Source organism: Epithele typhae (assembly GCF_022376455.1).
Source record: "Epithele typhae strain CBS 203.58 chromosome Unknown BXZ73scaffold_126, whole genome shotgun sequence".
NCBI classification, from domain to species: Eukaryota; Fungi; Basidiomycota; class Agaricomycetes; order Polyporales; family Epitheliaceae; genus Epithele; species Epithele typhae.
The window spans coordinates 29,963-50,825 of record NW_025954317.1 but is presented as its reverse complement, the minus strand read 5'-3'; the positions used below and the strand labels follow the sequence as shown (position 1 = coordinate 50,825).

The following is a 20,863-nucleotide window of genomic DNA, read 5'->3' as shown; positions in this document are numbered from 1 at the left end:
TCGCACCTCGCCGTTACCGCGACGCTCGCTCAGGGCATGCCGCTTTTCATTCGCACACATGGTTATGTGGGCCATGTCCGACCGTAGAATCCCGCGCTCTTATCGAATGATGTGCGGGGTGAACACCTGTACGTCTATCCTCTGTGTTTCCACGTCCCTGATGCCAGCCGCCAGACATGCCATTCAATGCACTCTTTGTCAAATTCCATTCTCTCCGCCAAGTCAGGCCTCTTCAAGCTCTCCCACTGTGGCAACCTGTAGGCATACAACGCGTAATTGAAGCTGCTCAACAATGTCGATTTCGAGCTCGCCAAGCAGGTCGTCCAGAACGTCGGCGAGCCCGTCTCGACTCTCCTCTAAACCCGCGTGGCCCAACGCCGAACCCTCTTTCCGCGAAGCTCTCCCAGCTCGCCGCCTTCGCCCTCCGCGAGCCAACGATCAAACCACGCCGCATTGCGATTCTTGTCGTCGATGACTTCAACCCTGCGCGGGTTGACGGCACCTCCACTGCGCTCAAGGCCGGAATGGTGACCATGTGGATCGTCGAGCCATGCTGGAGGCCTGTATGCCCCACGGGTGATGGCAGGAGCAAGGCCTACTCCGCGGACCACCACTACGGGGATCAGCGAAGCGCTCTGTTCAACCCCATCGTCGTCGCGAGCAGCGCGGCAAACGCCCGCACTGGGCACTGGGCGGGGGCAGTGTGTAGGTCGAGAGTTAAGTCAAGATATATATCGCTGTGGAGACTTACTGATATGGAGGTCCGTGTTGGTAGCGACATTATGAAGTCCAAAGGAAGTTGCTTACGGTGATTTCTTGCTAATTGTTGTGATCCGATGCGGCGGAGCCACAGTGGCGTCCCGCTTTGACCTCCTCTCGGTTGTTCCGAGACATGGGCGCATGTGCGGGCATGCGCGCCTATTACTGGACTCAACCCGCGACCGCCATCATCCCCCAAGTGCGATGTGCCACTCACGCTCGCGCACGACCATGTATCAAGGCGTGGTGAGTTCCTCATCATTCTCTGCTTCCAGCATCTGGTTCACCGTACTCACACTTCTATCGACATCGACATGGCTTTCAACACCCTCTCGTGGCAGACGTCTCGTCGCCCTCACGGCCGCCACTCTGCGCCCTAGGTTCCACCTCCACGAAGCCAACACGACCACCCTCTCTCTAAATTTCCGCATCTGCGGACTCGACACGAGTCACGACGTGTGGTTCGCAACGGGGTGAGCTCGGTGCACCTCCTGAACGCGAGGCTTCAAGTTATGGCGCTTATAGCGGCGGGTCGGTCACATGTGATGAGCCACCGTCCATACGAGGTGTGAACTTTGGTTAAAATATCCCCTTCCGCCTCTTCTCCTCCTCTTCAAACTGATTCCTCAGCCTTGCCGACAGTGTCACCGACTCAACGTTGCTTCCGTCGGTAACCACTGACCTATCACCAATTCGCGTGCCCTCGATCGACTCGCTGTACTCGCAAGCAGGGTAGTCTTGGCCCGGACCTCCTGCTCATCGCGCGCCCCGACATGATGTCAATCTCTCACGACTACGGCGTCTTCATCGAGGACGAGGGCATGATCGCCCTCCGCGGGCTCTTTCTCATCGACTCTATGAGGGTATCCTCAGGTGCGTCCGTATTGGAGCAACATACGTTCGACGGCTGATCGTGCGTTCGGTGGGGCCGGACAAGCAATCACGATCAATAACCTCCCAATCAACCGCTCGGTCGAGGAGACGATCCGGCTCGTGAAGGCGTTCCAGTTCACCCAGTGGATGCGTCTCTCTTCCCCCGCGTTCCCCGTCGCCGCTCCCGCTGACCTCTCCTTCAGCCTCGCGAGTCCCCCTTCCCCTTCCCCGTTTGCGACGCAGCCGCAGGAAGAGCATGGTGGGAAGTGAGGGAGCGAAGACAATGAAGACGCGAGCATCTACGCTCAAGGCGACCACCTCCCTGCGCCCAACCAATTAACCCTTTCGCGCCCATGGCGCCCCTCCATGCCCGACCTGTCTATCCTGCCGCACTCAACCCACCTTTCTGCGCTCTCCACACTGATTCCTCTATCAGGTAAGCAATCTCTAGATGCGGATTCTCTCCAGGCCGTTACTGACCACTTCGATAGTACTCACGATAGGGAACACTTCCTTCAAGTCGGGGAGATGTGCTGGTTGAGAGGCTTCGGGTGCTTGGCTGCATCACTGGCTGTGTAGGTTCTTTGTTCTGCTAATGTGTGCGTTGTGTAGAATACCCGCTGTTTCATATTTACCCCAAATGGATTATTGCGCGATTGAGCCATATATGTGTGATTATATGCGAGCCCCAGTGTACGACGGAAGACGATAATCTTCCGCAGGGTGCTGTAGGTTCTCTGTCATCTCCTCCGCTAGCTCTGGCCTCTTATCGTGTGGCGCTATCATCTCATGCGCCGCAGATGACCGATATACGGTCGCGCGTGCACTGAGACTTGATAGCCCTGCCCGCGAGAATCGATCATCATTTGATAGCGGAAGAAGCAGACCGCCGTACAATACGGGATACTGCATTCTTTGGATACTAATCTACCTTCTATTGTCTTCGCTAGCACTAACTATCGTACGCTACAAACGCCCCAGTGCACGATCATACGCTATCGTTTCTGCACCTACTTTGCTGATGCAGCGAGCTTGGAGATCTCGTCGCGCGTGAACAGGCGCTTCTCGGCTGCCTTTTTGGGACGAAATCGCGAGGAACCAAATAAACAAGGCCAGAAACGCGCGATCCCGGGCTCGAATCCGCGGTCTCTCATCTCCCTCCCTTTCTTTCGCCATGTTGGCTACTTCTCTTCTGCAGCTTGCCCAGTTTCTTCTTCCTCTTTCATTCTCGACGGGCACCACTCTTGCTAGCGACTCACTTCCGGGTGTCCACATACTGTAGCTCGGGTCCGACACACTCCGCTGCGAGCGAGTCCGAAGACGGCGCCATCGTTGTTTCAACCGGTGCCAACCTCTCTTACACCGTCAACATCACTCTGGGCGGAGTTGGTGGGGGAAAAACACATAGATGGTGGTGGTACATATCTAATCGTTTCACTCAGACTTTGTCGTCCAACTTGACACTGGGTCGTCTGATGAGTCTATGGGTGAACACTACTGTCGGACGCGATCTCCAACTCACCAATCTCAAGGTTGACGTTGGTTATTGGAAGGGCTCTCTCTCGGGCTACGTCGCATTCGCTGACATGACCCTCTGAGACTTGAAGATTCCCGGCCACGGTGAGCATCACGATATATATCTTTGGCGCATACTTGCTCAACCCGCCCGGCGCCGCCGTAAACGAGGGTTGGACTCTCGCCTCCGGAGACGAGGAGGAAAGGGAACCAGTCCGTGTCGGAATCACACAGTAAACGGGGGGTGGAGCAAAAACAACATCCGCCTTTCTCCGTGCGATTGACAACTGTGACGATCCCTGCACTACAACCCACCTCACCGAGCGCCGCACCCCTCACTCGGGCAGCCTGACGAACCCGACCTTGTCCCAGAACCCCAAGTACCTCTCGGCGTCCTCCCCCGACAGCGGCGCGACGTCCGCGAGCGCCTTCGAGCAACCCACCGCCTCCGAGACGTCGAGCGCGCCCTCCGCCCCGCCCATCCGCGCGCTCCCGAGGAACGCGAGCAGGCTGTGCGCGGCATCGTGCCCGCTCCCGTCGCGCGCGGCCGCGGCCGCGTCCGCCTCGACGCGCGCGAGCCACTCCGCGTACGGCACGAGCGGCACGCGGAGCCGCGCCGCCATCGGCGCGAAGACGATGTCCCAGGGCACCGGGCGCGGCGAGCGGAGGTGCAAGACGGGCGCGCGGCTCCGCGTCATCTCGAGGAGCGCGGCCGCGGCGACGTCGACGGGGACCCAGGTCAGGTTCTGCGAGAGACCGGTGTGAGGGAGGGTGAGGGAGGGTGGAGAGGCTGGGAGACGGGCGCACGGACCTCGTCGCGGGAGGGCATGCAGCCGAGCTTCTGGCTGATGCGCACGAGCGCAGGGACCCACTCGGTGACCGACCACCCGCCCGCGCGCTGGTCCCCACTGACCTGGCCGACTCGCACCGACGTGGTGGAGAGGCCGGTGTGCTGCGAGGCGCGCCAGAGGAGCTGCTCCGCGACCCACTTGCTCTCGGAGTACCCGGCGCCGACGGCGAGTTCGGGAGGAGTTTCGATGAGCTCGGCTGCAGGAACGGCGGAGCTGTGGTCTGTGCGCCGAGTTAGATATGTACCCTTCAGAAAGATATTGGACGCGTACTGCGCAGGACTCCCGCGCTGCTCACGAATAACATGTGGGGCTTGTGTGGACGTGTCGAGCCAAGGGCGAGGTCAATGAGCCTGCGCGCCCCGACGATGAGAGGCTCGAAAGACGATAAAGAGACGTTGAAGTTCACGGTCCACCCATTGTGGATGATCTGGGTCGCGCTCATCCTCATCTAGATCCGGTCCAGTCAGCACTATGAAGGTACATGTAGTAGCAAGACGTACTTCCTCATACTCTTCCGGAGCCAGGCCAAAATGTTCCTTCGTGAGGTTGACGATACGAAGGACTACCTTTCCGGAACGCAGCAAAGCGGCGTCCAAGCCCAGCACTTTGAACGCCCCTGCAGAGCGCGCCATAAGCTTCTCGTTCGAGTCCGACTCTCCGTGACTGCGATTGAGGGCGAACACGCGCGCGACATCCGGGCGCATAAGGAGCCGCGCGAGGAGGTGCGAGCCGAGGCGTCCGGTTGTCCCCGTCACGACCACCGTCTCCATTGGGACAGTGTGTCCGTTCGTTGTGTGGCCGTTCCCGTTGATGTGTGGAGCCGCGTCCTTCTCTACGCTGCTTGACTGTAACCCCTTGCTGTATTTGTCGAGAAGCGCACGCATGCGCGCGACTGCCTCTTCGGTCTCTTGAGACGCGTTGGAAAGTTGCACGGCGTCGTCCGAGAGATTCGCGGCGGACACGAGGGCAAAGAGATAAGACGCGAGAGAGGCGACAGTGGGGTGTGTGTACACCAAGTTCGACGGCACGCGGTGCACATCGACGGTCGACGCCGAGCGAAGCGCATGGAGAATCGTGTTGCGGATCCAGGTCGCCTGCAAGCTGCGCCCGAACGCGTCTCAGTCCCAGCACAGCACATCCGCGCAAATACACGCACCTATCGCACCCCTCCAGGAAGATATCGTCTTCATCTCCGAACGTCGCGTGCTTCATGACGCTCCTCACGACCCCTGCAGTATACTCCAACGTCGCCTCTTCAGACCAATCGCGCGGCGGTGGCATCTCCCGCTGCGACGATTCCGCGACGCGGTCGTACAGCGCGTCGATCTCGTCGACGTACGTCGCGAGACAGACCTGGCGGCGCGGCGTGCCCTTGGCGGTGTACTCGAGCGGCTTCGCGGGGTCGTTGACAATGATCATCTCCTTGAAGATGCGCGAATGAGCCGGCGCGTACGCGTTCATCTTCTCCACGGAGGGCCTGTAGCTCTTCGATTAGGGGAGAGGTGCACGGACAGGCGCAGTTTAGTGCCTACCAGATCTCGTTCCGGAAGCGCTCCACGCGCGGCTCGTCGCGAGGGTCGAATTCCTCCTTGGGTTGCACGAGAATGCCGTTTTGGAAGCGCCCACGCCCGAACATGAGACAGGCATAGACGCGCGGGTCTTGGAGTAAAATGGCCTCTGTCGTCGATGAAACCGATAAGAGACTTGCCGCGGTACCCATTGGAGTGGAGCGGCGTACCTAACGGAGCGGGGTTGGTCTTCTCCCCGGTGGAGAGCATGAGCTGGTCGTCCGCCCGTCCAAACACGCGGAACAGATGCGGCTTCGTCGGGTGCTGCTGCAGCAGGTCGCTCGTCGCGTACGCCGGGCGGCCGTCGTACGTGGTGTTGAAGACGTGGGGGTGCAACGACGGGGTGTCCTATCCAGGAACCTCGTCAGCGGCGCGCGCGCCTCACGAACTGCCCTCCCGCGGCGTACAAATGCGATCGGCTCGAATATCCCGGGTCGCCCTTCCTGCGGAACCAGCCAGGCGTCGATGTGGCCGGAGCACTCGAACCACTCCCACTCCGTCTTGTCCATGGTGTCTGGGTTCGGGATGAGGCGGACGAGGCTGCCGATCTCCGTGCTAAAAAACATAGAGTTCTGGTTAAGGCGGAGGCGGAGGCGCGCGGACAGACACGCACACTCCATAAAAGGACACCAACGAAACCCCGTCGGCGGTCAGACGGTCTCCGGTCTGCTTGTTCATCGGGGCGCCACAGTAGATCTGCGAAGGTCTGTGAGATGCGTTAACATGGGGTAAATGAAACTCATGATCACAATGGTACGCAGAGTCTTTAAGCTTTCCACCTTCTCTGGGTCGCGTGCCCATGCCTCAACGAAGGCAGGGACGCAAAAACCATCTCGCTCTTCGTGGCAAGCAGTGATTCGAGAAATGCTTCTGGAGTGGGCACGACTGGGGGGTTGAAGGCCTGAATAGCGTCCACACAAGTCCGGTGTAGAGCTGTAACGGAGAAACCTCAGACTGCATCGGAGGTTGGAGAAAAGCATGGCATACCGTCCACGTGATCTTAAGACAGCCCATTCCGTCTGGCGGTGCCGTCAACACGCCACTCGCATGCCGAACTGTGGGAACCTCACGGAACATCGGGTTCGCATGCCCTCCGGTTCGAATCCCACAGAGGTCGACCTCGCCATAATCTAGAGTTTGCGCCTTCAGCCCGCCCTTCGTGCTTACGAGGAGAGAACCCACGGAAGAACGTCCCCACTTCCTGAAGTCTCTGTCCAGGAGCTTGATGGGCTTCGGGAACGCGGTCGACCCTGTGCCTCTTTCGTCAGCCCAACACATTCGAATCGGGGAGCGGGAGACGCACCGGACGAGTGCATGACGATGCACACCCTCATCTCATCAACGTCCCCCATCGGAACCAGCGCCTCGTCCCCGCCCGCCCGTAGAGGTCTCGAAGAGGGGGACGGGCAGCAGCTCGACCGCGGCGTGGCCGTCCCGCGCGAGGAACTCGTTCGCCTCGCGCGCAAGCCGCTGCATCGCCGGGTCCGCGCTCACAAAGAGCCGGCGCACCCCCGTCTTGGCCACGAGGTGCGCGACCGCGATCGGGGAGTTGCGCGTCGAGATCGGGAAGGGCGTGACGGCGAGGTACATGAGTCCGACGAGGAATGTGTACCCGCTGATGGAGTCTGGGCGGAAAGGGGGCGAAAGTTATACAGAGGCACTTCACCGGGAACGGAGAGACGTGCCTGAGGTGGCGAGGATGCCTGCCACCGGCGTGCCGGTGAAGTCACTGTTCTCTAGGCCTTGGAGGTAGGGCACGGCGAAGCTGGCCGCTTTGCGGGCGGCGCGGTACACGTCGGGGAACCGGAGGGTGTGCAGCGCACCGTTCTCTTCGACGTACTCGAACACGGGGTGTTCGGGGTGGTGTTCGGCGTTGTGCTTGAACAGCTCGGGGATGGTGAGGGTGGTGTCCAGGTCGGGAGCCCGGAACGTCGTGCTCTTCGTCCCCTGGGCGGTGCGCACCGCGGGGTTGTAGAAGCTGAGCGCGCCCGCGAGGGACATGGTGGGTGAGAGAAGAGCGAGCTTGGGAGTCGAAGCTGTCTCTTCGATTCTTGTGGTATTATAAGATTCGCTCGGCGCGGCTCGTGCCCCGGGAAGAGACAGTATGGGGCAGGTGACCCTATATAGAGAACCCTAGGTTGTCTCCGAGACGGCGAATGTCACCAGTCCTGGCGTGCCCATGCGATTGACACGAATGAAGGAGCGCCTTTGCAGGGTTCGGAAGCACTCGCGGTGCAGTTGGGTTGCTCATTTCCGACGAGGTCGCCGCGTTCCTAAGTTGATTTATCTGAAGGGATCGAAATATCAGGCCATACCTTTCCTCGGCCTATGCATCCAAGAGTCAGCATATTGGAACATTGCTGATGGTGGTGCATTGCCAAGAGCCGACACTGAGCGCAGGCGCCGATGAGTTCTCCGCGCCTAAACGGCGCGCCTCTCACGGCAGTCACGCACCCACGTTCAATTCCAGTACTATGCGGGTACGATGAAATCCCTTCTTTCGAACCGTAGTGAGACCGGAAGGGAAACTGCTTCGGCAGCTCCCCAGTATGTTTAGCGCTGCACACCGCGAGAATCGCACTCCATACACAACGGTTCTCAGCTCGCAAAAAAGCGGCACGCAGGCACCACGGTCCACAACAGACGCGTCGCACGCCGAAGCTCATTTCCAGGCCGGCGTGGACATCGAGTCGTCGAAATGATAGCGTGTCGGATTCGTGATTTTAAAGAAAACATAACAGTAAAAATACAGCTGCTTCAGTCGTCCCCTTTCGGCGGTCACAGCACGTAGCGGAAGTCCCGGTTCTGCCGGTCCGTCAAGTCCATGAATTCCTGTCACCGAACCGCGCGCGTCAGCACCCGGAGGTCGAGCAGCGGGCGAAAGCACGCACCTTGTCGACCTTGCGCTCGGCCTTGGTCCCGTCGGGGAGCACGACCTCGATGTACACGTCCTCCCACTTCTCGTCCGGACCCTCCGCGTCGCGCCTCTTGTTCTCGCGGTGGAGGATGAAGCGGATGAGGAGGAGGAGGTTCGGGCAGATGAGGTAGCAGATCCCGATGATCGTCCACGGCACGTGGTTCCTGCGCGCGCGCCGACGTCAGCCCCCGCCGCGTCCGGACCGGCACACGAAGAGGAAGGCGGACGCACCTGGGCGAGTACTTGGCCTGCCACATGAACGGCGCGGCCGCGTTCCCGATGCAGTACGCGATGAGCATGATCGCGTTCGTCGTCACGCGCTTCGTGTGCCCCGCTGTGGTCGAGGAGAGCCAGGAGAGGGAGAGGACGAAGCCGGTGGTGCCGACGCCGGTGAGCCACTGCGCGAAGAGGAGGCCGACCTTGTTCTCCCAGGGGAGGAAGTTGATGAGCAGCACGCCGAGGATGTTCGGGAGGAAGTACACCGCGCCGACGTACGCGCGCGAGTTCGGGATGCGCGCGGCGAGGCGCACGCCCGTGAAGATCGTCACGATCTCGATCACGCCGTCGACGCAGCCGAGGAGCGTCGTCTGCAGGTTCGTGAAGCCGAAGCCGGAGACGATGATCGAGCGCTGGTTCGTGAGCGAGTTCGGGACGTTATCGAGCGCGGAGAAGAGCGCGAACAGCCACGTCTTGGGGTCCGTGAGCGCCTCGTAGAACTGGTCCATCTTGAAGTGCTTGTTCTCGACGCCGGTCTGGTTCTCCTGGATGCGCTTGACGGCCATCGCGCGCTCGGCGGGAGTGAGGAACCAGGCAGTCGTGGGGGAGTCCGGGAAGAGGAACCAGTAGCAGACGGCGCAGATGAGGGTGAGCAGGCCGGTGATGACCATCAGCCTGTGTGCGGTCAGCGTACTGGGATTGTGAGGCGGGGAAGAAAACGCACCACTGCCACGGCTCGAACTTCTCCGTCTTGATGTGCAGCGTCCCGAAGCTCAGGAATCCCGAGATGATTTGTGCCGTGCCGTTCATCAGGACTACCCTCCTCGTCAGCATCCTGCGTCCGGGGGCGGGAAGTCGGACTCACACCAGTACCCGACACGCAGCGTCTGCTCCTTGCGCGTGTAGAACATAGAGCTGACGATGAGGAATCCGGCGGTAATCGAGCCCTCGCACGCGCCGAGGATCAGGCGAACCGTGAAGAGGCCGCCAAAGTTCTTGCACGCCGCGTGGGAGCAGAGCGCGATGCCCCACACGAAGATGTTAATGCTGCGTCACAGCTCCGTCAGGCGACGCCGACTGTAGCGGAGAGTGGGGTACGCACCTCATCCATTTTCCAACGGGGAAGCGCTGCAGGGCAAGGTTCTGCGGGTACTCGAAGACGAGGTAGCTGAGGTAGAAGATCGTGCCAAGCCTGCGCGCGGGAGTGAGTATCAAGAGGCCGCGCATGACGTCACGCGTCGGGCGTACCAGTTGTATCTACGGGACGGGTCAGCGCGCACGCGACACAGTGAGGAAAATGTGTACGCACTGGTTCGTCGTCAAATGCGTCGCAGTTCTGCGCGTGGACGCGTGAGCTCACCCGAAGCTCCGGTAGGAGGCGACGTTGGAGGCTCACCTGATACCAAGAATAGCAGAGCTGCCGAGGGTCGTCTTGTCCATGAACTGGATCCAGTAAAGGACTGCGCCCCGTCAGCGCACGCGCGGCGAGACGAGCGTACGACGGATACGCACCGCACATGAGGGGGAGGATGTGCCAGTCGATCTTCCTCCTGATCCGATCCGACTCCTCTGGCGTAAGGTCCTCCAGGCCCGCGGCGAGCTGCGCGGCGGTGTCGACCTCCTTTTCCGCGACGGCGATGTGCACGTCCACCGCCTTCTTCTCGTCGATCGAGCCGTTTGCGCTCATCTTCGCGTGCGTGCGATGAGAAGGGAAGGAAAGGGGCCAGGGGCGCACGCGAGCCCGGAAGGCAGGCCCGCGGCTTTATATCGCGCACGAGGCGATCACGAAGCCCGCCCCCGCCGCCTTATCCGCGCACGCGATAGCGTACCAGAACCGAGCATATCTTTCTCAGGCGGTCCTGCGGGTGGAGCGTCCAGCCGGAGCGTACTCCGCCCTTCGGTCATTACGAAGATGGGCGGGGACACCGGACGGGAGATAGCTCTGGCGCTGTCTGAAGCGTTCGGTATCAGCGCGCGCAGTGCGCGATGCGCTTGAAGACCGCTATCGACAGGGACGAGAGCCGCTGCGTGGCGCGATAAAGCCGGGTGAGTTTTCTGCACCATGCTGGTTCGACGCCAAGGTAGATAGGACGGGGAGCCGCAGAAGTCAGCGCTCAGCCTGAGCAGTGGACGGCACGGTGTGGGACGGAATTCACAGGCTTACGGCGTCTCGTATGACACTTTGACTGGCAAAGTCTCCGGATCCATTCATGTGTATGTTTCCTATGTAGGGGTGCCTGAGTGCTTGGACGATGAAGGGAACCGGAGGGTCCTTGCAGGCCCTTGCAGGGCCGGCTGCACAGATCCTTGGGATCTTATCTGAGAAAGGTAGATTGAATAGGAGAGGCTCTTGCATGCTTTCGAGGGACATCTTACACGGTCTATCTCATACTGTTTGTTTCAGATGAAAGATCAGAAGTACTCGGAAATGACTGACCACGCTAATTTCGATCTTTCTGAAGGCGTAGGGGGACATCATGGTGGTTGTGAGTGACCGAGTGGTGGGTGGGTGTATGCGATGTGTTCACCCGCGCGTGCGCGTGCGTCAGTCGCCCATTTAGGAAGCACTTGGCGCGCGTCGCGATCGCCCTCACCGTGAAACGTTGCAACTCGCCGCGACATACAGGGGCCCGACACTCGGCCCGGCCGAATACCCGTCCGCTAGCAGACATTCCCGATCGATCGACCTCGTCTTGCGCAGGTCCGCGACCGTGCAATATCCAGGGCGAGTGCTGTCGAGAAAGTACGGCATGATAAGGACGTTACGGGACTCGACGTCCGTATCCAGAGGTTCGAGCATTACCTACGTGGTTTTGACGGAAGCTAGCCCGGCCAGAGAAAAGCTGGGTGTGCTCCGGGAGCGTGCACGACTCGTCGTACCAGTAAGTACGACGAACGAAACCGGAAGCCGTGTGCGTAGGGGGCGGAGAGTGTCTGCTGCGCAATAAGTAGTGGTTGTAGTAAACACCGACTAGGGTAGCCCAAGGTCCCAGAGATATCATAGATTCAGTCCGCCGAGCATCTATCCGCACCGAACACCGAAACACTGTACACACCCGCCCCGCCGTCCCGTCCGTATCACACCCGACGATCGTCCCGCGGGGCCTACAGCACCGACCACGCGCCCCCGGCGAGACACGCGAGGAGCGCGGCGCCCGCTGCGAGTAGCTGCGTCTGCGCGTGGGGGCCCCAGAGCGCGACGGCGCCGCTGACGGCGGCGAACGTCGTCGCGAACCCGACCGTCGGGTTCGCCCCGCCGGAGAGCGACGCCGTCGCGGCGCCCGAGACCGGCGTGGGGGTCGCCGTCGCGTTCTCGGCGGCGACGATGGAGAAGCGGGGGGATGTGCCGTACAGGATGCCGTGCGCGGAGTCGATGAAGAGCAGGTAGTAGTCGTCGCCCGTTGGGACGTCCTGCAGCGCGACGTTGAGGTTGCCCTTCGAGAGCGAGCAGTCCACTGCGTCGATAGCGGCGGCGGCGGGGAGACGGAGGGGGAAAGTGGTCGGCACGCATCGCAGGAGACGAAAAAGAAGGGCGGACGCACCGTTTCGCGCGACATAGATCAGCCCGTCGTCGCTCATCCGGGACATCTCGATGTCGAACGTGGAGACGGAGTCGAGGAGGCCCTTCGTCCACGAGATCGGGTTCGTCGCGCCGTTCACCCACTGCGTCCCCTTCGCGGGGGCGTTGATGACGAGATATGCTGCGCGGCGGAAGCCGTGGATCAGCTCGCTGCCCAGCACGTATCGCCGAAACTCTACTCACTTGCGTGGGCGACAGGGAGCAGTGACCAGGCGCAGAGGAGGGCGAGGAAGGCGGCGGGGAAGTTCGACAGCGCGAGCATCGTGGAGGGGAGAGGTCGTGAGGAGGCGGGCGTGGATGCGTTCTGCTCGGGCTGGAGTGTATGCGTTCGAGAAGGAGGATGGGGATTAGTCCGAGATTTGCGCGTGGGAGGAGTGGTGGCGGATTCGGCGGGCTGGTATAAGGCACGCAGTAGCGGCGTCGGTATATGGCGAGGAGGAAGTCCGAGGGGGAGGGGAGGCCGAGACAAACGAGCGGGAGGGGCAACGACTGGCGGGGAGCGTGAGGGAGGAGGCCGGGAGGAAGAGGGCCGTGCAACGAGGCGTTTGGCGGTCGCCTGGGCGCTTGGACACCGCCGAGCCGGCTCGTCCAGGAACAGTGTTTATTCGAGCCGCCGCCACGCTGTGCTGTATGTAGTGTCCTGTCCACGCTCACTACCCGCCCCCGTCGCGATACATGAAAGACGATCGCCAGGTGGTCAGAGTCGTGCCCACCGGGAGGCGAGCTCTTCTGGTCCCGTGTACCACGCGACTCGCGGCACCATCGGGCCCCGCTGATGCCACCGCCAGCTGATGTGGATAGAAGCACGGAGGTGCCGTATATAGCATACGGTGAAGATGACATTGAGAACAAGCACATTGCTCGACAAGTAGACACCGGCGTGGCAGGCGGTTGTCCCACATAGGGCGGTGCGCGTCAGCACGATCGAGTCCATCCAGTTATGTACTACTCCAGGGAGAAGCCATCCAGCACCGTCACTGCCTGAAGTGTTCAGACTCGGATTGTATCTGCAGATAGAGCGGGCGCGAACTACCATCAGTCAAGGACAGCCTAGAGCAGACGTTCGACAACGCACCCACGGCTCGTCCTGCCCCGCCACGTACTTCTTCGGCGGGCGCTCCCAGCATGTCAACCTGTCAACCTCCGCCTCGTTCTGGAGCGGCATGAGGATCCCGAGCTCGTAGTTCGTGATCTGCCGAACCACCGTTAGAGTCCATCATCTGACCTCACAACAAAGCACCCACGTTCAGCGTCGGGTTGAAGGCCGAGCCCGAGAGCGTACCCCACGCGGACGGTGTGAAGTTGTGCGAGCCCATGTACAGCCAGCCCACGGGCTTGTCCTCGCCGTCGCTGCCTGCGGGGGCGGCGTCGAGCGTCCCTCGTTTGTCGCGGAACGTACCAAGGACCATCTGCCAGTCGCAACGTCAGCGTTTCTTACCAAAACACGCTAGCTGCAATAGCGCGCTGCGCGTCAAGGGCCCAGATCCCCGCCATAGACCGGAGCGCACGAGAGTAGGCCCACCGAGTGCGAAGGCGAAGCCGTATGTTTCGTTCGAGCCTACAATGGCTCCACAGCCACACGAACGAAACCTACGGCTCGGATTGCCCGGTGAACCGCCCGTCGGGACGAGGGCCCAGCGCGAGTCCACGTTTATGAGCAGCAAGCTCACCTTGGAATGCATGAGCACCTTCCCTCGCCGGCTCCGCGTTTCGTGGAACAGCTGCCGCGGGAAGTTGGCCGCCTCCCACTGCTGCCGCCGACAGAACATCGTCCCGCCCCCCGCCTCGCCCAGCACGCTCTCGCGCACGTACCGGCCCGTGGGGAACATGATCTTCACCGGCGGGAGCGGCAGCTTCGCGCGCCGCGCCTTCGGGCCGTCCAGCCACGTCTGCGCGGAGACGCCGCACGCGGATGTGTGGAACTCGTTCAGCCACTGGGTCGTGTATTGGCCGATCGAGGAACCCTTCGAGAGATCGGAGATCAGGCGGAGATAAGGGAGGAGAGGCAGAGGGGGGCAGCACCTGGCACTCGAGCATGAGCTCTTTGTTCGCGGGCGTTTTAACGCCCTTGTCCATGACGGACTTCATGAGGCCCGTGTGGCCTTGTTGGATGACCTGTGCGAGTCCGTCAGACTGTTAGGCCTAGCTTGCCGCGTTCACCTAGTACATCGCTGTCTGGCTCCGCCACAGCAACCAGCTCCCAATGCAAGGCATCCCCGGACCCGCTGATGTGACGGAGCAAACCGAAACCCGAAAAAGGCGAACAGGGAAAGAGAGGGATCGTACATTTGGCCATCCCTCGTGCTTCCCAGCGATGGACGCGATGAGCGCAACCTTGACTTTCGAAAAATCCCAGTGCGTGCGGAGCTCTTCTAATCTCTGAAGAGGAAGGTTCGGATGCTGTATAAGGGGGTCAACGAATATCCACAATTGAGAAATCGAGGTGGACTGACGTCGTTCCGGAGTAGGTTGACCAACGCAGGCGCGACGTTCACTCCATGTAACACACGGACCATGGCTGATGCAAAGTCTTCGGCAGCATTGGGATCGCGGCCTTCGGCGCAATTGGCATAGTTCGTTTAGGTACGTCCTGCACCCAAACTGTCTACAATAGCACAAGCAGCTCAGAACGGTGTTGAGGGTCAAACGAACGAATATCACATACGTTCTCGATATCTCGCCAGTCATATTGGATCAAGTTCGCGGTTGAGATCATGATCCGCAGTCGATCTCTGAAGAATAGCTGGAGATCTGCATCAGTCAAAGGTCTTGCGGTAAGGAGTTCGTGCACACCGACCAACATGAACTAGAAGTGACAATGTTAGACTCCTCGCATATATGAACTGACAAGTCGGGATACGCACCTTCATATGCATACATCCGCGTCCGCCACGCAAGAACGGTGTCGTCCTTATCCAGTTTGGTAGGATGGACTTGATAGATGCCTCTCCTGCGTTCACGAGGTGAGCATATAGTCACAGGCTTGGCGACAAAACACCCTACCAGTCTGGCTGTGATCAACCGCAATCACCGGTGTGCTCCTCGCAAACATTTGGTACACCCAGGAGAAGTCCCAAACGTACGCCGACACAATCGCAAACTCGATTTCTTCCTTCTGTCCCCACCGGTGGCGGTCAGAACCAGGTTCTAAAAGCACTTGTGGCAATATGCGCTCGAATTCGAGAGTCACTCACTGGCGAGATGATATCCGACAACCTGAAGTCTGACCGAGTATCTTTGCGCGGATCGACGTGCATGTTCCCCGTCTGTCGCAGCTCGCCATCCCAGAACCGCCTTTGTCCTGAAGACGACGCCCCCGCCCCCGCTCCCGCCACACCCATCCTGGCTCTTCCCGTAGAAGTGCTTGGCCCGGCCCTCGACGGCGCAGATGCACCGGCGGCAGCACTGTACGAAGCAGAAGGACGGTGGTCGGCACGACGCGGTGGCGCGCGAGAGGGTAAACGAGAGATGCGCTGCCTTTTCGCCTGCTTCTGCTGTCCCCCGTCGTCCTCGTCCTCCTGATACTCCTCGTTGTCCGAGTCCACGAGATCGATCGTGCTTGCCTCCTTGTGCAGGTCCGGACGTGTGCGTTTGAGACGCGCGAGCCGCTCTGCCTCCATCTGCCGACGTTCTTCGGGTGATATCCCACCCACGAGCGGTCGTGGCGGGGGAGGCTGGGTGGACTGCGGCTCCGGTGGGTGGACGGGGTGGAAGGCGGGGTGGAGGTGTCATCGTCTTCAAGGTCGTTTGAAAGATCTATCACCTCGGGTGCTTGACGTTGAGGAGGTCCACTCTCTCTCAGACTCGCTGCGATAGCTCTGGGACATTCACGGTTGAGGTTCGTGGGCAGAACGTCAAACTGAGACGTACTGTCGAAATGCTTCCTCTTCGTCATAGCCGTCGTACATCCTTGTTCGGGGTCAGAGAGACGGAGAGAATCAGAAGCAGCAGGGGATGACTCGAGGGAACGATGCCACAGGCCGGCGCCCGTCTCACGCGCGACGCGTCGCGCGCTCCACGTGACGAGCATGAATCTACCTACGTCATTTCGATCGCGTCATCGGACTGATTTTCAACCAGATCACATCATGCTCTCCGCCAACTTCAACAGAACGCACCTACACTAGAATTTATTCCACGTCGTCGCAGATGCCATCTCGTGTTCGTCCTGGGTCCGAACATTTCGTGGCGTCACGACTTCAAATGGTCGAACCCATGTGTAGCTTTACTGAAGGTCATGAACACATGCCATAAGGTGAGCTGGGATGGTTGCGACCGTGTCAGCCAAAGTCAGAATTGACAAAGTCTGCTGTGACGCTTCCCAAGGCGTCCCCCGGGTTGAAGACTCGATCATTAAATATACAGAACCCATGTCAAACATCTGCAAGCTTACAAAGTTTAGCCCCCGATTATTGAAGCTGAGTATCTCACCCCAGTAGTGATTTTTTCTTGCGCGAGACTCGATGGCAACTCCATTCGTCGCGGGAGCCTTGCTTCTGCATCCCGGTGCCAGGCCTAATCACGTCAGTAATACAGTACGCACATGCTCTTCGGACTCAATCGCTGGGTCGGGGGAAACTGATGGAAGAACGTATAGATGTCCCAAATATTCGTACATATTACTGAGCGCGATTAGAGTCCATCTCGGATCGAATGAAAATATTCGGCGGGCCCGGGCGGGTATTAACCGGTACCTCAGCGACGTCGAACTCGTCGGACTCTGTGCCCTGGAGTAAACGATGATCCTGAGCTATTTCTGCCGTTCCTGGGGCACGCAGACTATCTTCTAAAGCATACGACAGTGGCATGAGCGCAGAACTGATTCAATCAGCCACTCAGAGTAATAGTAGCAGGTAGTGGGAATTTGGCCCACAGACATCATGCCGATGGCTTGATCAAGGTAAGTATGGACCCTTCTGAGTTCTCAAGTGCCAGAAGCTGAGCGTAGTGTCGTGATCATAGGACCTCCACAGCTTATCAATTGAACGTTTGGATGGCGGCGCGGCCCGCCACTCGGTCCGGTGTGATCCGGGGCCTTTAAAAGCTCCTCCTCGGTGCGCGCGGTTATTCCGGATCATCAGCTTCAACACTTTGTCCAGACTCGACATCCGCGTCTCGAGCCCCACTGGTCGCTGAGGCAGAACATCCTCCAACCTGTATTCTGTGCTTTTCTCCCCACGAATCCCGAGCCGCAAAATCCTGAGCGTTGGGGCTGCGGCCCAGTACTCACACTCCTCCGCAGCTTTCAACGAGCTGCGTTCAATATCACAAATCCCCGCCCCCCCTGGCCCCTGCCAGACTGCCACAGGAAGTTCTGCACAGACCTGAGACGTCTCCTGCCTGCCGGTTCTTTCCTCGGGCGCGCACTAGCCCTACCCGAGGTCTCGGATAAAGGTTTCGCCTTCGTATGGGCCTGCAACTGCCTGCGCAGGGCGGTCGCCTTCAACGTTGAAGCCGAGGCCGACGCCCCCGCCAAGGCACATCGTGCACGCGCTTGGAGGACGGGTCCCGCGACAGGACGGACTCGTGGGACGCGTGGTGCCCTGGATTCCCCTTTGCTCCCTTCTCCGATCCGCTGGCGTGAGTTTACGCTCGACCAAAACGAGAACGGCCTGGTAACCCGATGTCGCTGAGGAAGAACAGCGCGTTTGCGCGCCCGGCCCTGGCACTCGCGCGTATATACGACCTTCCCGCGACTAACGCTTTCCCCGCCGTCCAGCCCTTCTTCCCCTCTCCAGTCCATCGCCTATCGCGACACCCCCTCTCGTTACCGCCAACGGGTCAACAGGATGAGCACCGCCGCAGCCCCGTTCGATGTCGTCTCGAAGTCTGTTCTCCGTTCTTGCCCTGGTGTTTGCACTCATTGAATCCGGCTCTCGTCCACAGCGTCGGTCCTCTGTTCTTTGCGGGGATCTTCGACTCGATACTTCTTGGCGTGCTAATAACGAAGATAGCCTCCTACTTCAGCGCTCCGAAGAGGGACCCGACGTGGATTCGTCTCCTGGTCAGTTTCCTCGTGATCCGATATACTTATGTACAACCCACTCACAATTTGTCCCGTGCAGGTCGCTGCCGTACTCGTCACTGAGTGCGCGCATACATTCCTCAACGTCGGGTCTGTGTACATACCCTTCGTTGCTGGCTTCGGTAACTACATAGGACTTCTGTATGCGAACTGGGGTAAGAAGCGCTCTCTCCGACTTTTTGACAGATATAGTCGACTAACTATTCTCCTTCCAGCTTCCGAAGGAGGTGCGTTCAATGCAGCCTAGCGTGTCCGAGGGTCGATACTAATGGTGGCTCGTCTGTCTGCGATCATCAGCTCCACTCACGACTGTAAGCCGTTCATGCTCTCCTAAATGGCATCTCTCTGACGGCCACTGTCACACAGGGCATCGTTGCTGGGCTTGTTCAGTGGTTCTTTGCCTGGCGCATCTGGATTCTCTCCGGCAACAAGTTGATCGTTGGACTCATCACATTTTTCTCAATCGTACAAGTCTGTGCGTATGCTCGTTCTCACCTACGCAAGCGGAGTCTAACTTTGCGCAAACCGCAGTGGGTTCCATCGGCACGCTGATTGCAGTGATTCGTATCCCGTTCTCGCTCGATTTCTACAAGTTCCAGCCGATTGTTATCACTTGGTGCATTGGTGCCGTGACGTCAGACCTGCTCATCACTACCACGCTCGTTTACTACCTTGTGAGTCGCCCGCCACCGCCGTCTCGTCTTGCGAGTCGCTAACGTCACGGCGTTTAGAAAGTCCGGAAGACCGGCGTTGCCTTCACGGACACCCTCATCGACAAAATCTCGCGCCGTACGTACCCGCTCTCCTCCTCGCCCCCTCACTCGCACCCGCTAACCTGCGCCCGCCCAGTGATGATCCAGACGAACCTTCTCACGTTCATCTGGAACATCATCGACCTCATCCTCTACCTGCGCGTCACGACCACCGCGCACCTCGTCTTCAACCTGACGATCACGAAAATCTACTCACTCTCGCTCATCGTCTCGCTCACGTCCCGCGATACCTGGAAGAACGAGTCCCCGTCCTCCAACGTGCACTCCCTCTCCGGCACGACCGCCTCGATCCCGCACATCCGCCAGGGCCCGACCGCGCTCATGATGCGCTCCCAGGACAGCCGCGGGGGCGCGCCGGGCGGCAAGATCTACATCGACGTCGAGGCGCACGAGATGGTGCACGTCGACGAAGACGTCAAGTCGCCCGGGCTCGCGGAGAAGCGGGGCTCGCGCTTCAGTCGAGCCACCGACGACGCGGACGTGGAGCGTGGCTTGGGCGGAGGGCCGGCGGTGTAAGGTCTGTTTGTGCTCCGTCAACCTCCTCCTCCTTGGCTGTTTCGCTCGTCGGTGTGAGCACTTGCCTACCCGCCCACTTGCGCCGATTTATCTACTCGATCGGAACGCTCGTTGTGCCATGTTTTCGCTGCTGCTTCGCGGCACTGCGCTCCGCATGGACTACCGTACATTGTGTTATAGAGAGTGCGACGCCCGTGTTTCGTTGTTCACCTGGTGTTCCGAATGTCCCCACAATCACTGGTTCCTTCGTCCTCGTCCTCTTCCTCCCTGTGCGACTTACCGCTGACGCCATGTTGTCCTTGTACGTGCCGCGCTGCCTTGACTTTACCGAACTTGTTCTCGTTCCGTCCACTGTAAAGTACGGTTTCCACGTCTCTGGGTATGCATTAGAGTTGATTTGTATCACAACGTTGTGCACCATTCGTCTAGGCGTGCCCACTCCTCGGCCGTAGTCAAGATCGGCGAACGTCGGATGTGCGACTGAACGCGCGTCTTCGTCGTGCGCCACCGCAACCAGCGGTTCGATGCGACGTCGCGCACGCCGACCTAAGTATCGTTGCAGCGCGGCGCACAGATGCGCCACAGCCCCGGCAAGTGCAAGTCTTCCGGGTCCCCCGGCCGGCGAGAGAGCGGCTGGAACCGAGACTAGACGAGACCGGGTATGACAAAACACCGTGTCCGACGGCGCCCGCAGCAGTGCCGCGTGTTCATCGACCTCCCGCGAATCGCGATGGCACTTACCGAGACTTACGGCCGATGGAAATCGACCTCTTCATCATGTAGCAGGTTTGTCGGTGTTCCTGGCCCTTGACGTTCGAACAATTGGCGGGCCTCGCTCGCTTGTGGCCGAGACTCAATCAGATTTTTCGACGGCGGTAATTTGGTAGCGCACGCAGCCCGCTGCAGCCCGGCGACCCTGGAGAACCCTGGAGGTGGAAACGGCAGGCCTCACAACGACCTGGGCGTCGCGGGAATGCGGAGCGCCCATTGCCGTTTCCAGATGTTCGAAACTTTACTCCCTGCCCTTGAACTGTTACGGTCAGAATTCTCTTTGATTGTAGGCATGGGCCATCGCTTCGCACAAACGTGTTCTCATGGAACTCCTGTGTGCCGGCGAGAGCCCGTGACCGGGTCTCTGTCGAGCTCGGTTCCTATTGCTCGATACCCACTGCTACACGCGGGTCGCCGTGCTCCTGATTGAGGGACTTCAAGGAGGCACCTCGTGCACGCTAGCGCGCCCCTCGCCGCCATCGTGCACACTCGCGCGAGT

At 59.9% G+C, this 20,863-nt stretch overlaps 6 protein-coding genes across 6 annotated transcripts; 2 read left to right on the top strand and 4 right to left on the bottom strand.

Annotated features, from left to right (window-relative positions):
* Nucleotides 1-1,481: 1,481 nt before the first annotated feature.
* On the top strand, nt 1,482-1,773 carry BXZ73DRAFT_14169 (uncharacterized protein; the record flags this gene model as incomplete). The annotated part of the gene is made up of 2 exons (XM_048017491.1): nt 1,482-1,632; nt 1,697-1,773. Coding segments are annotated over 2 exons (228 nt in total), but the record flags the coding sequence as incomplete, so codon positions are not given.
* Nucleotides 1,774-3,482: 1,709 nt separating this feature from the next.
* On the bottom strand, nt 3,483-7,567 carry BXZ73DRAFT_93332 (acetyl-CoA synthetase-like protein; the record flags this gene model as incomplete). Its single annotated transcript, XM_048026639.1, has 16 exons — nt 3,483-3,893; nt 3,959-4,218; nt 4,269-4,446; nt 4,499-5,099; nt 5,155-5,475; nt 5,531-5,675; nt 5,737-5,914; nt 5,974-6,121; nt 6,180-6,262; nt 6,316-6,402; nt 6,485-6,520; nt 6,632-6,696; nt 6,757-6,816; nt 6,870-6,930; nt 6,971-7,191; nt 7,252-7,567. 16 exons carry the CDS (start codon nt 7,565-7,567, stop codon nt 3,483-3,485), a joined length of 3,171 nt encoding a protein of 1,056 aa, XP_047871559.1.
* A 777-nt stretch (nt 7,568-8,344) lies between these two features.
* BXZ73DRAFT_82635 (MFS general substrate transporter) lies at nt 8,345-10,386 on the bottom strand (the record flags this gene model as incomplete). The annotated part of the gene is made up of 10 exons (XM_048023751.1): nt 8,345-8,398; nt 8,458-8,647; nt 8,715-9,374; nt 9,424-9,514; nt 9,565-9,746; nt 9,802-9,891; nt 9,948-9,956; nt 10,009-10,035; nt 10,096-10,159; nt 10,212-10,386. The coding sequence occupies 10 exons, from the start codon at nt 10,384-10,386 to the stop codon at nt 8,345-8,347; spliced, it is 1,542 nt and encodes a 513-aa protein (XP_047871558.1).
* A 1,418-nt stretch (nt 10,387-11,804) lies between these two features.
* Nucleotides 11,805-12,541, bottom strand: BXZ73DRAFT_82634 (uncharacterized protein; the record flags this gene model as incomplete). Its single annotated transcript, XM_048023750.1, has 3 exons — nt 11,805-12,154; nt 12,242-12,400; nt 12,463-12,541. 3 exons carry the CDS (start codon nt 12,539-12,541, stop codon nt 11,805-11,807), a joined length of 588 nt encoding a protein of 195 aa, XP_047871557.1.
* Nucleotides 12,542-13,318: 777 nt separating this feature from the next.
* Nucleotides 13,319-16,897, bottom strand: BXZ73DRAFT_93329 (phospholipase D/nuclease; the record flags this gene model as incomplete). Its single annotated transcript, XM_048026638.1, has 11 exons — nt 13,319-13,471; nt 13,524-13,688; nt 13,950-14,243; nt 14,302-14,394; nt 14,566-14,679; nt 14,733-14,833; nt 14,911-15,022; nt 15,144-15,229; nt 15,283-15,394; nt 15,474-15,962; nt 16,823-16,897. 11 exons carry the CDS (start codon nt 16,895-16,897, stop codon nt 13,319-13,321), a joined length of 1,794 nt encoding a protein of 597 aa, XP_047871556.1.
* Nucleotides 16,898-18,068: 1,171 nt separating this feature from the next.
* On the top strand, nt 18,069-19,593 carry BXZ73DRAFT_107828 (uncharacterized protein; the record flags this gene model as incomplete). The annotated part of the gene is made up of 9 exons (XM_048017011.1): nt 18,069-18,106; nt 18,166-18,283; nt 18,345-18,459; nt 18,520-18,531; nt 18,602-18,615; nt 18,671-18,779; nt 18,836-18,978; nt 19,036-19,093; nt 19,154-19,593. 9 exons carry the CDS (start codon nt 18,069-18,071, stop codon nt 19,591-19,593), a joined length of 1,047 nt encoding a protein of 348 aa, XP_047871555.1.
* Between the last annotated feature and the right edge of the window lie 1,270 nt (nt 19,594-20,863).